Consider the following 12,667-nt stretch of genomic DNA (forward strand, 5'->3'; position numbering starts at 1 on the left):
TCTAGTTGTTCAGGCATATGCTGCTAGTTGCTAAGCTTTCCCTGTAACGCTGGGAGTCGCTCCTCAGTTTCCTATAACAATTTTCCTGATCTGCTTGTGCTGAGTTATCTGCAAACAATTGCTGCCACTACCTCTCTTTCTGCAGTTTAATTAATGTACGATTTTCCAGTCCTCACTGTGGTAAGCACAGGAAAGCATTAAATAGTACAGATAAGGGATGAAATGGTTTAATCTCATTAATGGTCATCTTAACAAAACGCAGAGCATGGAGGTACTAATATTGCTGCTCTTCTAATCATTGGGAGTTTGATTAGACTTATAGAGCCTTGTATTTAGAGTAACTGAGAAAATTTATCTCAGCTGTAAATGAAGGGGTAGTACAGTGGGTTTTCTTTCTCATTCCTGGTTTAAATAGTAACTTCACATCATAATTAGGAGGATGAATTCCTGCCAGCCAAGTACATAGTTTGGACAGAATAAAAGGAAGAGGTATGAGAAACGATAATTGCTTTGTGCTCATCAGACTTCTATTGAAAATCTGACAGGATAATTACAAAATACCTGCTTTGCAAAATGTCTAGGCAAATTTTTAAAGAGCTATTTAAAGTTGTTCATTTACAATCTGTCTGAAAATAAAAGTTCTTTTTCTCTTTTTGAAGTAGTTCATTACCATTTAGATGTGTTGTACATGTTCAAATATAGAGCTTATTCTCATGTGCATGCCTGGCTGCATTTCACTGTGCACCCCCAAAGAAAATTACCCATAATTTTTTGCATTACCCCTCATGCTTCGCCCACATACTCATCCTTAACTTTCAGCAGAACATTATTTCACATGATGGAAACTGAAACCTTGTTGCTTTCAACAGTCTGAGTCACAGTCATAGATAAACGACTTTAGAGAAAAATATTCCGGTGGACTACCCTAAAAGCTGTTCTGACTGACAGCAAGAAGTTGTTCTACTTTCTACACCTTTTTATGTCTCAACAAATAGCTTCTCTTCACTTGCTTTTGAAACTTGGAAATGACACCCACCAAATTCCCATTTTCCAAAGAATATTCTAGATACAGTGGGCAGGATCCTACTGATTTCACGGACAACTAAAGGACCCCAAAAGCCTGACTTTCCATTAAACATGCAATGTGAGGTAATTCAGATCACAGAAGTGAGGTGTAGAGGCCAGTGGAAAGGGAACAGAATTGCTCTAAGCTCCTGGTAAGAGATAATGAGTTAGTGGCCTAGCTCAGGTCAACCAGAACAACGCCTTCCTATGGTCTCCTCATGCTCTGACTCTGGCAGGAGTTGGTACAAGCTGTTGGGAGTCGGGGGGTGAAGAGACGTTGTTTAGTAGTTGACTTGCAGCAGATCAAGTGGGTCCCACTGTTGCCAGTCATTCCAAGTTTTCCATCTGAACATGAGGAAAAACTTCTTTACTGTGAGAGTGACTGAGCACTGGAACAGGTTGCCCAGAGAGTTTGTGAAGTCTTCTTCCTTGGAGATATTCAAAAGCTGTCTGGACACAAACCTGGGCAATGTGCTCTAGGTGACCCTTGGACTAGATGATTTCCAGAGGTCTCTTCCAACCTCAACCGTTCTGTGGTTCTGTGATTCCTCCAGTTAAGTGTGAACCATCAGATATTGTTATTATATACAACTGAATAGTGATCAATCTGCTAGCTGCAAGAGCTAGATATCCCTGTATGGAGGTACTCCAAGCCATGTTTCATGATCCTTTGCCTTGTCAGGATGAGTAGTACATTACACAGAAAAGTTAAGCAGTGCCTATAGTGAGTTCACTGATTCTCAGAAGTGTCAGCAATTGCCCATGGATTAAATAGTTCATGTTTCAAACTGGTAAATCACGCTCCTCTGCTCATGTTTTAGGAGAAAGGTAATTACAGTTTGCAGCTGCTCCCCAACATTCATATTGTTCAGTCTCAGATAACTTCAGGCATGGCTGGAAACCTGCAGACTGGCCAGTTGGTGCTGGCAGCCAAGCAAGGCTCTGAGGAGCCATCGTTCTCAGGGGTGCCAGGGCCGTCGTGAAACAGCGTTCCACCTTTCATGTGACAGGGACACCCAAATTCGGGTTATGTGCCAGGACGTGAGAAGACATGGGGACTACAAGAAAGATGACAATAGATGAACTGACTTTTTGTAATATAGCTATGGTCAACTAACTAACACTGTTATGTAATTCCTGCAAATGATACTTTTGGCTCATAGGTATAAGGTTAAGTACAGTAGTTTTTATTATGTGTTAACTTAATTAACTGGGGGATTAGCCCTTTTGCTTTAGGGAAAATAAAGTGTGGTAATGCTAAATAAATCTGAGGTATTAAATATATTTAGAGGCTGCAGCCTGTAAAAATAAATAGCTTCAAGACATAGTGAAGGTAATTTGACTGAGCAGTCCAAGTCCATGTGTCGCTCTCATGTCAGGGTATCTCCAACTAAAATGTCAGTGGGCACAGTATTTAGTATAATGTATAAAATGATGCTTAAAGAAAAATGTTGGCTAAATTCTATTTAAGACATACATCATCCCATTAGTTTTAAAAGAACAATGTTTTAATTTATTTTCCTTATGTTTTTCTGCACATATCAAATTTTTTGTGTGTTAGGCTGCCACCCAGGAGTTTAAAGATATTAGTCGTGGAATCAAAAAGTGGCAATATTTCAGCGTTAGATGAAGCAGCTCTTTGCTGCCATAAATTGTTTGGCATCAATCCAGATGCAAAACGTATTGCACGTGCACTAGCTAGTCTGACAAATCAATTCTAGGCTGACGTCATTTGAAGTCAGAGTCTCTGCCTGTGCTTTCTTCAAGACTGTCCAGTAGCCCATGTTCTAAAATTCAAAGCTTGCAGCTTATATTTTTATATAAAGGTAACAGAAATAAATTCAGTAGTGCGCATATAATTAATTCTATATCATATGGATTGGTACTTTGAATCATGCTGTGTCACAAGAAGTATATAATACAGATTGTATAATAAAGCATTGCATTTATAAAATTCTTATTTCTTTATCGCTTGTTTTTCTTTAAACAGTTTATGAAGAACCAGAAGACCCCAGTAACAGATCATTTTTTTCAGAAATTATCTCTTCAGTGTCAGATGTCAAATTCAGTCACAGTGGTAGATACATGCTAACAAGAGATTACCTCACTGTCAAAGTTTGGGATCTGAACATGGAAACGAAGCCTGTAGAAACCTACCAGGTAGGTGTATCTCGCTTCTGGAAGGGCAGCAGTATAAAAGCATCTCACTATTAAAAAAAACTAAACTTTTCTTCAAAGTTCTTGTTGCTTGGTCTAGGAAGAAGACAGTTAAGAGAAAAAGATGGTTTAAACCCTTATAGTGGCAGAGTGAAAAGGGCGCTTTCAGCATCACTAAGGAAATGTAGCTCCTTGGAAGTCGGGGAACGTCCTCTGGGTCTGGCTCTTGAAAGAAGCAACGCATTTAATATGAGAAATTAGCTCTTCAGTTTGGCATCAGTTTTCAAATGCTGCTTTTCATAATTAATATATAAATGAAACTGCAGAAAGGATTTGTGAATTGCTTCTTATTCTGCTCCCTTTGTAACTGCTGGGTTTTTGCCATTGTCATTTGGGAACTTGTTTTAAACCTTCATCTATACATTTCTGCTTTGGGTCTAGTTTTAGAAGAGATTATTGTTAAATCCTAACACCACTGATGACACAGCAGTCTGTGAATGCCAGACAGACGCATCTGGTTGCCTGAATTCTGGGATATTCTGCAGACAAAATGCCACTGGCTCCTGCCAGGGCTGAATTTGTACTGTTGACATCTGCTCTGTTTGGCGGTCGAGGTCTGAGCTTACATTTTTTTGACCCTGCCTCAAAGAAGAAAAATGTCTGTGACACAAAAAATGTTTGTTATGAAAATGCAATGAGAAAAAGCTGTTCAGTTATGAACAGAAGAATATGTGAAATAGGAAAAACACCATTCATCTGGCTCTTACTGCTTACATAGAGACAGTCCTATAGAAGTGTTGGAATAATCCCAGGTTTTTGAGGTATTTTTTGAGGTTTTAAGGGCAGGTGAGGTACAGTAGGTCACAGCAACTGTGTTTAAGGTGCTTTTTTAAAATAGCACATACATACAGTTTGGTAGTGTGGCTTGTCAAAACAACCAAAATTTGACATCAGTAGTGCTGGAGGTGTTTATTAGCTATAACTGCGCAGACAGAGTGGGCCCCCAGTGCTGTCCAGTACATCATCCATTACCTGTCAGTGGACTCTTGGTACACTATACAATTTAGTTATTGAAAGTATTGTTAATAATAATAAAAAATATCTCCAGTTAGCATTTAAAAGTCTGAGCCTGTATGCCTTTAAAAATACAGAATTGTTTCTGTTCTGAAAATGAGAATACTTATAATATTAAATGTGTTAAAAATTTTGATGTGCTGTAAAAATGGAGTAGGGGGGAAATGGGGAGATTGTGTTTTACTTACTAGAATTGTATCTCAGATTTTAGGAACTCAGGTAATTTGTTATTTTATACTTATGCTAATGGAGTAAGCAACCTTCTCCCTGGAGAGACATAGCTGGTCAAGCCAACCTGTTTGTCTCAATTTTGACATGTGCTTTTATTTCCTCATATAGGTAGCTTTGAAAGAAGCTGGCTACCTTTAAATCAGTCTGACGCTCAGCAGTGAGGGCAGTTAAAAAGTTATATTTCTCCACACTGAGATGTGGAAAATGAGTATAATTTTTCACTAGTGATTATTACAGTCAGATACTTATAAAAATAAACAACTGCAAAGAGGAGCGAATTATACTTTTTAAGATAGAAAAAATGGTTTAAATTACTCTTCTTAAAAAAATCACTTAAAAGAATCTGCAAAAGGACCAGAAGGCAATAAATAGAGCTAAGATTTTCAGAGTTATGTAGCCACATCATCAGGATGATGTTATAAATTAGCTATGTATTAGATCACACAAAACTGTTAAATAAATGAATAAAGCTCTTGGTTATTTAGAACTATTCATTATAGTTTTCTAAATTCAAATGGTAATAGTAAAAACAGCAAACCCTTCCATGACCAAAACATAGATATGAAACATGAAAACATTAAAATAATTGAATTTCTCATTTCATGCATTGCATGGTAGCCACACAGATATTGGCCGGCTAAAACTCGTGAAGAGGGTCATAATAGGAGATTTCCCCATAGGGTTGTAGGAAAGAGTCTACAAGTGCAATGCTTCATTATCAGCATACAGTTTTAGTGTCATAAAAAATTATATTCCTCATGCAAGTTCTTTTTCTTATCAATGTTGTGGCCAAAAGAATGCTATTGCATACAGCAGCTGTTAGAGCCTTGCTGAAACATTAGCTGCTGGCAATGATTCGACACGATTTTCTCCTGTTTATGCCTCACATATTTTGAAAAACAACAACAACAACAACAACAAAAAGGCAGGGCATGTTGCATTGGACAGCACCGAAGGAGCAACAGAATGGAATGACCAGAGCTTGGGCTTGCAGGCGCCAAGAGGTCCTTGCCTAGCGTGAGACTCTCTTCTGTGCTGCCCAGATGAATTAACCTGGCAGAATCTGCCAGCAGCAGTTCTAGAAGGGTTCTGACCTGTTACTCACCATGAGGGTAAATGCATTTATTGTGAAATACTTTATCTGCCTATACTATTAGCCTGTTATTTACTGTATAAATATTCTGCTTAGCTAACAGATGTTATCTGTTAATATATAGCTCAGAATTCATTCAGCTATTTCTGAAAACTCAACCATGGTGAAAATTTATAGTCCATTGGAAGCTTATGTTACAAATTTTCTCGGTACACTATACAATTTAGCTATTGAAAATAGCGTTAAACAAAATTTGAATGAAAGGTCATTGTCCCTAATCTGGTCTTGATGGAAGTTATTCTGCTACAAGAAATGTTCAAGCCCTCAGGCCAGAGGAGGATCCTGAGCATGTGCTGAGAGGACAGCAGTCAGGAGACCTAAATTCAGGCAGCTATAAACAGGAACAGTCTCCCTGGATTTGAAAGAATCAGTGTCTCCTTGTGCCAGACCTGCACTAGGCCTGTAGGCTGTTGGATGGGTCTCTATGCTCTCAGGGGGCCGTTCATACAACTTTGCTCTCAAGAGGAGCTGCTACTTCACAGGCTCCAATCCGAGATCAAGGCTTCCACAACAGCTAGAAGGAATGCAAGTGCATTAGTAAATACAGGTAGGAAGGGGTTTTCTAGCTCATTTCCTTGGGAAATGAAACCAATCATCCAGAAGAAAAGCTAATCAAATTCAAAGGACTGGAACAGTTTACAAGAGATTTGCCTCTTTATGATAACCCTAGTTCACTAGAGGTATGGAGCCTGGAAGAGAGATCTTCTGCTGGTTAATCTCACTTTCCAAGTTTGTAAATGAGAATTAACAGTGTTGTTTTCAAGTCACAGATAAATAGGAATATGGGCCATGTTAGTGTTCTGATTTGCAGCCTGTGCAGCTGCAAGCTTGTACTGTATTTGGCTTCTGAAATGCCTTATCCAAATGTATGCAGTACCATACAGCGCGGGCTCGTTTAAGTAGAGCAAGGTTCTTTTTCTGCCACAGGTCCACTTACCTTAGAATATGCTGATTTTTGTTTTTGTAGGTTTTCTTTTTTTTTTCTTTTTCTTATTCTTTTTTTCTTTCTTTTTTTTTTCTTTTTTTTTCTTTCTTTTTTTTTTTTTTTTTTTTTTTGCTATTTAAATTACATTACTCACACATTAATTAGCACATTTAGCCTATCAGCTGGTGAAATGTCTTTGGGAATCAGGCAAGCATTGAGATGATCACCTGAGCAGGAAACAAGTAAAGAGGAGTGGTCTGCAGCCTGTGAGAGAGGCATGCTCCGTGCCTTCCTGCTATGATAATTGTATAATACCTGACAGTGGCCTGCAGGCAAGTCTGCTTAGCTCCTTTAACACACACTATCTTCTGCAAAGCTGCCAACCTCTAAAGCGTGTTTTAAAAGTGAATGTGGTAGATAACACGGAGAGTTGAGGACCGGTTGTAGACTTTGTTTTGTTTTGTTTTGTTTCAAAAATAACAGCAACTGTTTTCTCTAAAACAGGTCCATGATTACCTTAGGAGCAAGCTGTGTTCCCTCTATGAGAATGACTGCATCTTTGATAAGTTTGAATGTGCATGGAATGGATCAGACAGGTAATCCAGCCAAACGTCCATCGTTGTTTCAATTTAGTTGAAGAGCTTCCATATGATGGGGAACAATCAAAAAGTCAAGTGTTATGAGTGGTTATTTTGAATATCAAGTTATATCTCTACGTATCAGTGTTCAGATTTTCAGAAGGTATTTAGATATTGATGTTTTTGTGTCTCTGACCTCCTTAGATATGATTTATGCCCTGTTAATCCTGGCTCACACCTTAGGAAAAAACCCTCAAATTCTGTCCCTTTTCACCAAAACTGAAAGCACATTGCAAAAATTTAAAAGAATGCTGCTAGCTTGCACAGCACCACTAACACACTGAGGAATGCCATATTTACAAGTTAGCTTTCTTAGAAATCCGGTTCAGTTACTGGAAACTGGGAGAGAAAGGGAAGAGGAAAGGGAGTCACAGGGACCCACTGATTCTCTACAAACTGCTGCTGCCTTTTATGGTGCATATTTCTTCTTCAGATTAAATGCTTCCCTAGAAGTTGTGTGTTTATGGGTACACCTCTCACATGGCATGTAATTCCTTAGACTCCAGCTTCATAGTTGTAGAGCAAACCAGGATGGTGGTAGCTCATAACACTATAACTTGTTTCTGTATTGTGGCAGTTAACTCACACTTTGCCAAATTAGCATAATTAATAAGCGTGTCAGCTGCGTAAATAATATGATTGTATTAAATACCTACTCCTCTTCCCTTAGACAGAATTCCCACTGATGTAAGTGGCAGTTTCTACTGATACATACTCCTCTCAGAGCAGCCCCTTTCCTATGCGCTCAATGACAGATCCCTGGGTGTTTTTCTGAACACATTCTTGTTGGATATTTTCATGAGGGATGTTGACACAAGAAGTCGGAAAGAGAGGATGAGATTTGTTAATGCTATAATATTAGCAAATACTGCCAGGACTTAGAGGAATAGGAATATTGTGCAGAAAGAACTGAGCAGCCTAGAGGACTCGAATAATAAAAATAGGGTGAAATTCAGGAGTATAATACAAGGTGTGGGTCTTATTTTTTAAAATAAAACAGAAGGCATTTATCTTATCAGTTGGAAGCAACCCACAAGGACATTCATATGCTAGGTGACTAGGAGGGGATTAGCAATCTACAGAATGAATGCAAAAGAGAGCGCCAGCAGCACTGGGAGCCGACAGCAAATGCTGCCGGTCAGTTTGGTGCTCACTGGGAGCCTGGAACTGTGCCTTCTGCTCCCTTAGCCTCTCATTCGGAAAGGAGAGAAGCAGTCCAGCTCATTGCACTTGAAGCAGGCCTGTGCCCCCCAGCTGGGGAAGAGCTGCAAAATGCAGTATGCTGCAGCTAGGGAAAGGGCAAATATTATCCTTGAAGGGCAAGACTGAGATGTCCAGCAAGGAGAGAGGAGTAGTGGTGACATTATGTTACAGCGCTATTGAAAGACTTCTGGACTACTGTCACACATTTCTGGTCTCTCAAGGCAGATGAAACGCACAGGTGCACTGAAGGCAAATGAACTAATCGGGCAAATGGATAGATGCTCCAAAGAATGGAGAATGGAAGAGTTTATTTTGATCAGCCCAGCGTAACAGAAGCCACAATTATACTTTTCTCTAATAAGTACATCAAGGAGGTGTACGTAGGCAGGAAGAGGATCTAGCTAAGCTAAATGCTGATGGTAATGCCACAAAAGCAAATATAGGAACCAAGTGATAACTTGGTTGGAAATTAGAGCTTGGCTGGGAAGGAGAGGCAGTTTGTACCTGCTGGAACAGTGACAGTGTGGAGCAGTCTTCCAGCCCTAAATAGTGGAGATGTAAAAAGCCCAACTGCTTTGAGGCTGGTGCTCAGAAAATTTGTTATAAATGAGTTATATGAGGCAGTGCTTGAAATGCCAAGTGACTGAACTCAGTAGTGCAGAACAGGGTCTATTCCAGTCCTGTATTCTACAAATACAGATAAAGTGTAATGCCTTACCTTTCCAGTGGAGAGCTTTTCTCTTTACCAAGAACTAAAACCTTTTCCTTTAATATTATTCAAAAGAAGTTAGATCCTTCTATGATCTCTAATCTGTAACGGCTGTGCTTCAGCTCTTCCACAAAGGTACTGAGTAGTCCAGTTTATGGACTTCCTTAGAGAATAATGGAAACTAGAAGAGGGCCATCCTGGCTGTGTAGAAGTGATTCATACAGTCTTCATATTTAAATGATTCAGACAACTGAGATTCTAAAGCCATTTCCATGAGCTACTATTGCATGTCAGGGTAATGTGTTTGCTGACGAGGCTTAACTTGGCATTGAGTATAGTCTCTGATACAAACTCTGGCCATTTAAAATGACATATGTGGACCACACTGGGCAAAATCCTTCTCAGATTGTTAGGACTACAGTGTAGGAATGAGCAGATGAGCTGTCATGACCGTGCCTTCAATCTGGTCAGAAAGTGGGAATGACCCATAGAAGTTTTAGGGGAATATTTAGGTTTGAGTGTTTCTCTGAGTTTTTCAGTCTCTTGTATGAGTAGATGGTTTTTAGCAAAGGGTTGTCTCAGGAGGCTCTGAGCACTGCTTGATGTGGTCCTATTGGAAATATAGATGGTGCTGATCCCTGCCCAGATCCAGCACTGAAAAATCACAGAAGCAAAGAGAAATTAATCAGATATTTTGAAACTTCCATAAAGATTTGGGGGGAGGGAGGGTTGAGGTAATTTCAAACCATTTTTGCTCGTCCTTAGTGGGAATTCCTGGTGCATTGTACAGGATGGGCACTCATGAGTTACGTGCCCAGATCTTTCTCTCATCGTTGAATGACGTGCTACCATCCTCATTAGTGAAGTGAGCCCACTATCTGAATAGTATCTGAATAGCATTACTCAGTATCAGGGTGATACTGAGTGAGTGTAGTACTTTAGTTCCTACTTGACAGATCAGAAAGATCAATGTAGTGAGTAATCATTAAGTGGGTGCATCCCATTGTGAGGGCTTAATTTATTGTACTACCTCAGCACTGAAGGGTTGTTAGTCTTGCACAATTACCAATTCTGTCACTAAACATAATACACTGCTCTTGATTTTAAGAAACTACTGAGTAGAAAGTAGCTGGCAACCTTTGATGAAAGGTAACAGTCAGCTTTAATTTAGTTGTTTCTTTTTATGAGTTAAATGTATACACAGATGTTCATCTTTTAAGAAGAGGAAATACATACTCTTCTGAGCTTCTTGCTTCTGTGTGTGACAAATATTTTATTGTCTTGCTATATACTACAACGATTTTTTTTTTGGTGGATCATAAGTTATACTGGGGTACCAGTAACTCTTAAAGAACAATTTGTTTGAATATTAAGAAAGATCACTTAATTTGGATCTTTATGGTGTGTAATATTTTTAAGAGGACTACTGTAAAAGGTAAGCAATACCTATTAGCAATGGTACTCTTAAGAGATTCTGTAATATAATACTTGTATTATTAATACATGTACATAATAATAATAATCACCATTCTAAACTTTTTGTTTTTATCCTTCGCAGAATTTAAAATACAGTGACAAGTTAAAGTGACAGGATTAGTCAGTTAAAAATAAAAGCATGTTTATTATTTAGTTGAAAATATTTTTTTTTATCAATTTTTTTCATTATTAAGGAGGTAATTCAGGATAATGATAGACCCTGATGGTGAGGCTGTTTACAAGAAAAAAAAAAAATCAATGTATATGAGCTCTGATTAGAACGTGATTGATGCTCAGTTACTCCAATGAAGAGGAACTAATACAATCAGACAGACTCGATCTCATTTGCTGAAGGAAACATTAATCTTCAGTACTTGGGCAAAAAGAGTGGTCAGGGGAGGAAGTCAGGCAGAGGTCTTAAAGTAATTCAACCAGATGAGCACATTTTATCTGTAGTTGGCTATATTACATTAAAATCATGCAATCTGTATTATATATGCATCATGCTTGCATGGCTATGTAGATATACACCAATTTCATTTAATTCTTTTAATCAGCTTCTACAGTGAAATCTATTAATAATAATCTGCAGGATACTGTCTTCTTCCCACTGTCAACCGTAGCCATTTTGTTATTTCAGCTTTATCACAAAAATTAACACTTCTGGAGCTGTTTGTCTGTGAATTACAGAGGATGCCAGCAAAAGGAAAAATTAGCGTAGTATATTCTGTATGGTAGTAAATACCTTAATTACTATTCTTTTTTATAAAGAGCCCGACTAAGTGGGTGGAGGGAAACCCTTCTAGGGAGGCTTCTGAATACCATCGTGAGAAGTGATCGGCTGTAAGCAGATGAGTGAAGTCACATACAACTGCTCAGTCAGTCCTTTGCTATCGAACTGTCATTCATGCTGGCGAGCAGCCGTCAGCCTTCGGTCTAATCGGGCGGAATTGGCAGGTCCCAGCAAACAAACTGTTCGCGGGCTGTTCCTGTCTGGCAGCGTGCTCCGCAGTGGCGAGCGAGAAGCCAGCAGTTTGTTATCAAGGCTCAGCACGTCAAGCACTACCTTGGAAGGACGCGGGGGGGCCCCCGTTCGCCTTTCCAGTCCTAGCGCAGCCACGTGTACCTGCGTGCCGCAGCCCTGGCTCTGGTGTCGCAAGCGTCAGCACACTCCCCGCGAGGTTTAAAGAAAGAACAGCCTTTGTCCGGGGCTGTCACTTGCTTCACGTGGCACAGGATAAAGTAAAATTCCCCAGTATAACTCACTGGCCCACCCCATTACTGAATCTAGCAGTGCAACAGTGAAAGGGAACGTCCTTGCTTGCAATTCTGATACGAACTGGTCACACATAAGGGTGGCTGCAACAGAGAGATTTAACTGTTTCTCTTGCAGTTAAGAAATCAGAACAAAGAATAGCAGACACGAGAAAGACACAGCAATACCAAGTCTTACTGGCTGACAGGCTTGATGACATCTCAATACCTAAATATTATGGTGGAAGAAAATATCACCGCCGTTCTGTACAAATGATAAAGTCCTAGTCAGATGGCCTTGAGGTTGATGAACTAGGAAATTTGTTGACCTTCCTACAGAAGTAGAACTTTACGGAGAGGAAAGCCAGGTAGCATTTCATTGCTCAGATCCTGCACAAGCATTTCTTTTAGCAAAGAGTCAGGGCCAAAAACAAACTATTCAGAGCCATCTATTTTAAGGTATCAAGAAGTTTAAAGATGCTGAAGGCATCAGTAGTTGTTAGGGTGTTTTGTAGACCCTAGGAGATGTGTAACCATCTCCTTTACCCATCCTACACAAATTTAAAACTCTGGCCTTAAATTAAACATTAATGGTGCAGCTTCTGGTGGCATGCACTATGAAACTGGTATTCATGGGTAAACATGTACTGTTTTGAGTGTTATTCCTACAATATAAATAGGAAGAACTCTTTCATTTTTGAATCCTTTGTGCCAGAGAATTTTACAGATTGGAAATTGGTAGAAAAAATTAGTTTACTGGAAATACTGCTGGCTACCAGACA

At 39.3% G+C, this 12,667-nt stretch overlaps 1 protein-coding gene across 4 annotated transcripts in view; it reads left to right on the forward strand.

The window, feature by feature from the left end:
- The window catches only part of PPP2R2C (protein phosphatase 2 regulatory subunit Bgamma), a 196,779-nt gene that overhangs the window by 180,982 nt on the left and 3,130 nt on the right, over positions 1-12,667 (forward strand). For all 4 annotated transcript variants that reach the window (XM_062575320.1, XM_062575323.1, XM_062575319.1 and 1 more), the window contains 2 exons: positions 3,056-3,225; positions 7,110-7,201. In XM_062575320.1, coding sequence (XP_062431304.1) covers positions 3,056-3,225; positions 7,110-7,201 — 262 coding nt within the window. The remainder of the gene's footprint in view (positions 1-3,055; positions 3,226-7,109; positions 7,202-12,667) is intronic.

This window comes from Rhea pennata, chromosome 4 (genome assembly GCF_028389875.1).
Source record: "Rhea pennata isolate bPtePen1 chromosome 4, bPtePen1.pri, whole genome shotgun sequence".
NCBI classification, from domain to species: domain Eukaryota; kingdom Metazoa; phylum Chordata; class Aves; order Rheiformes; family Rheidae; genus Rhea; species Rhea pennata.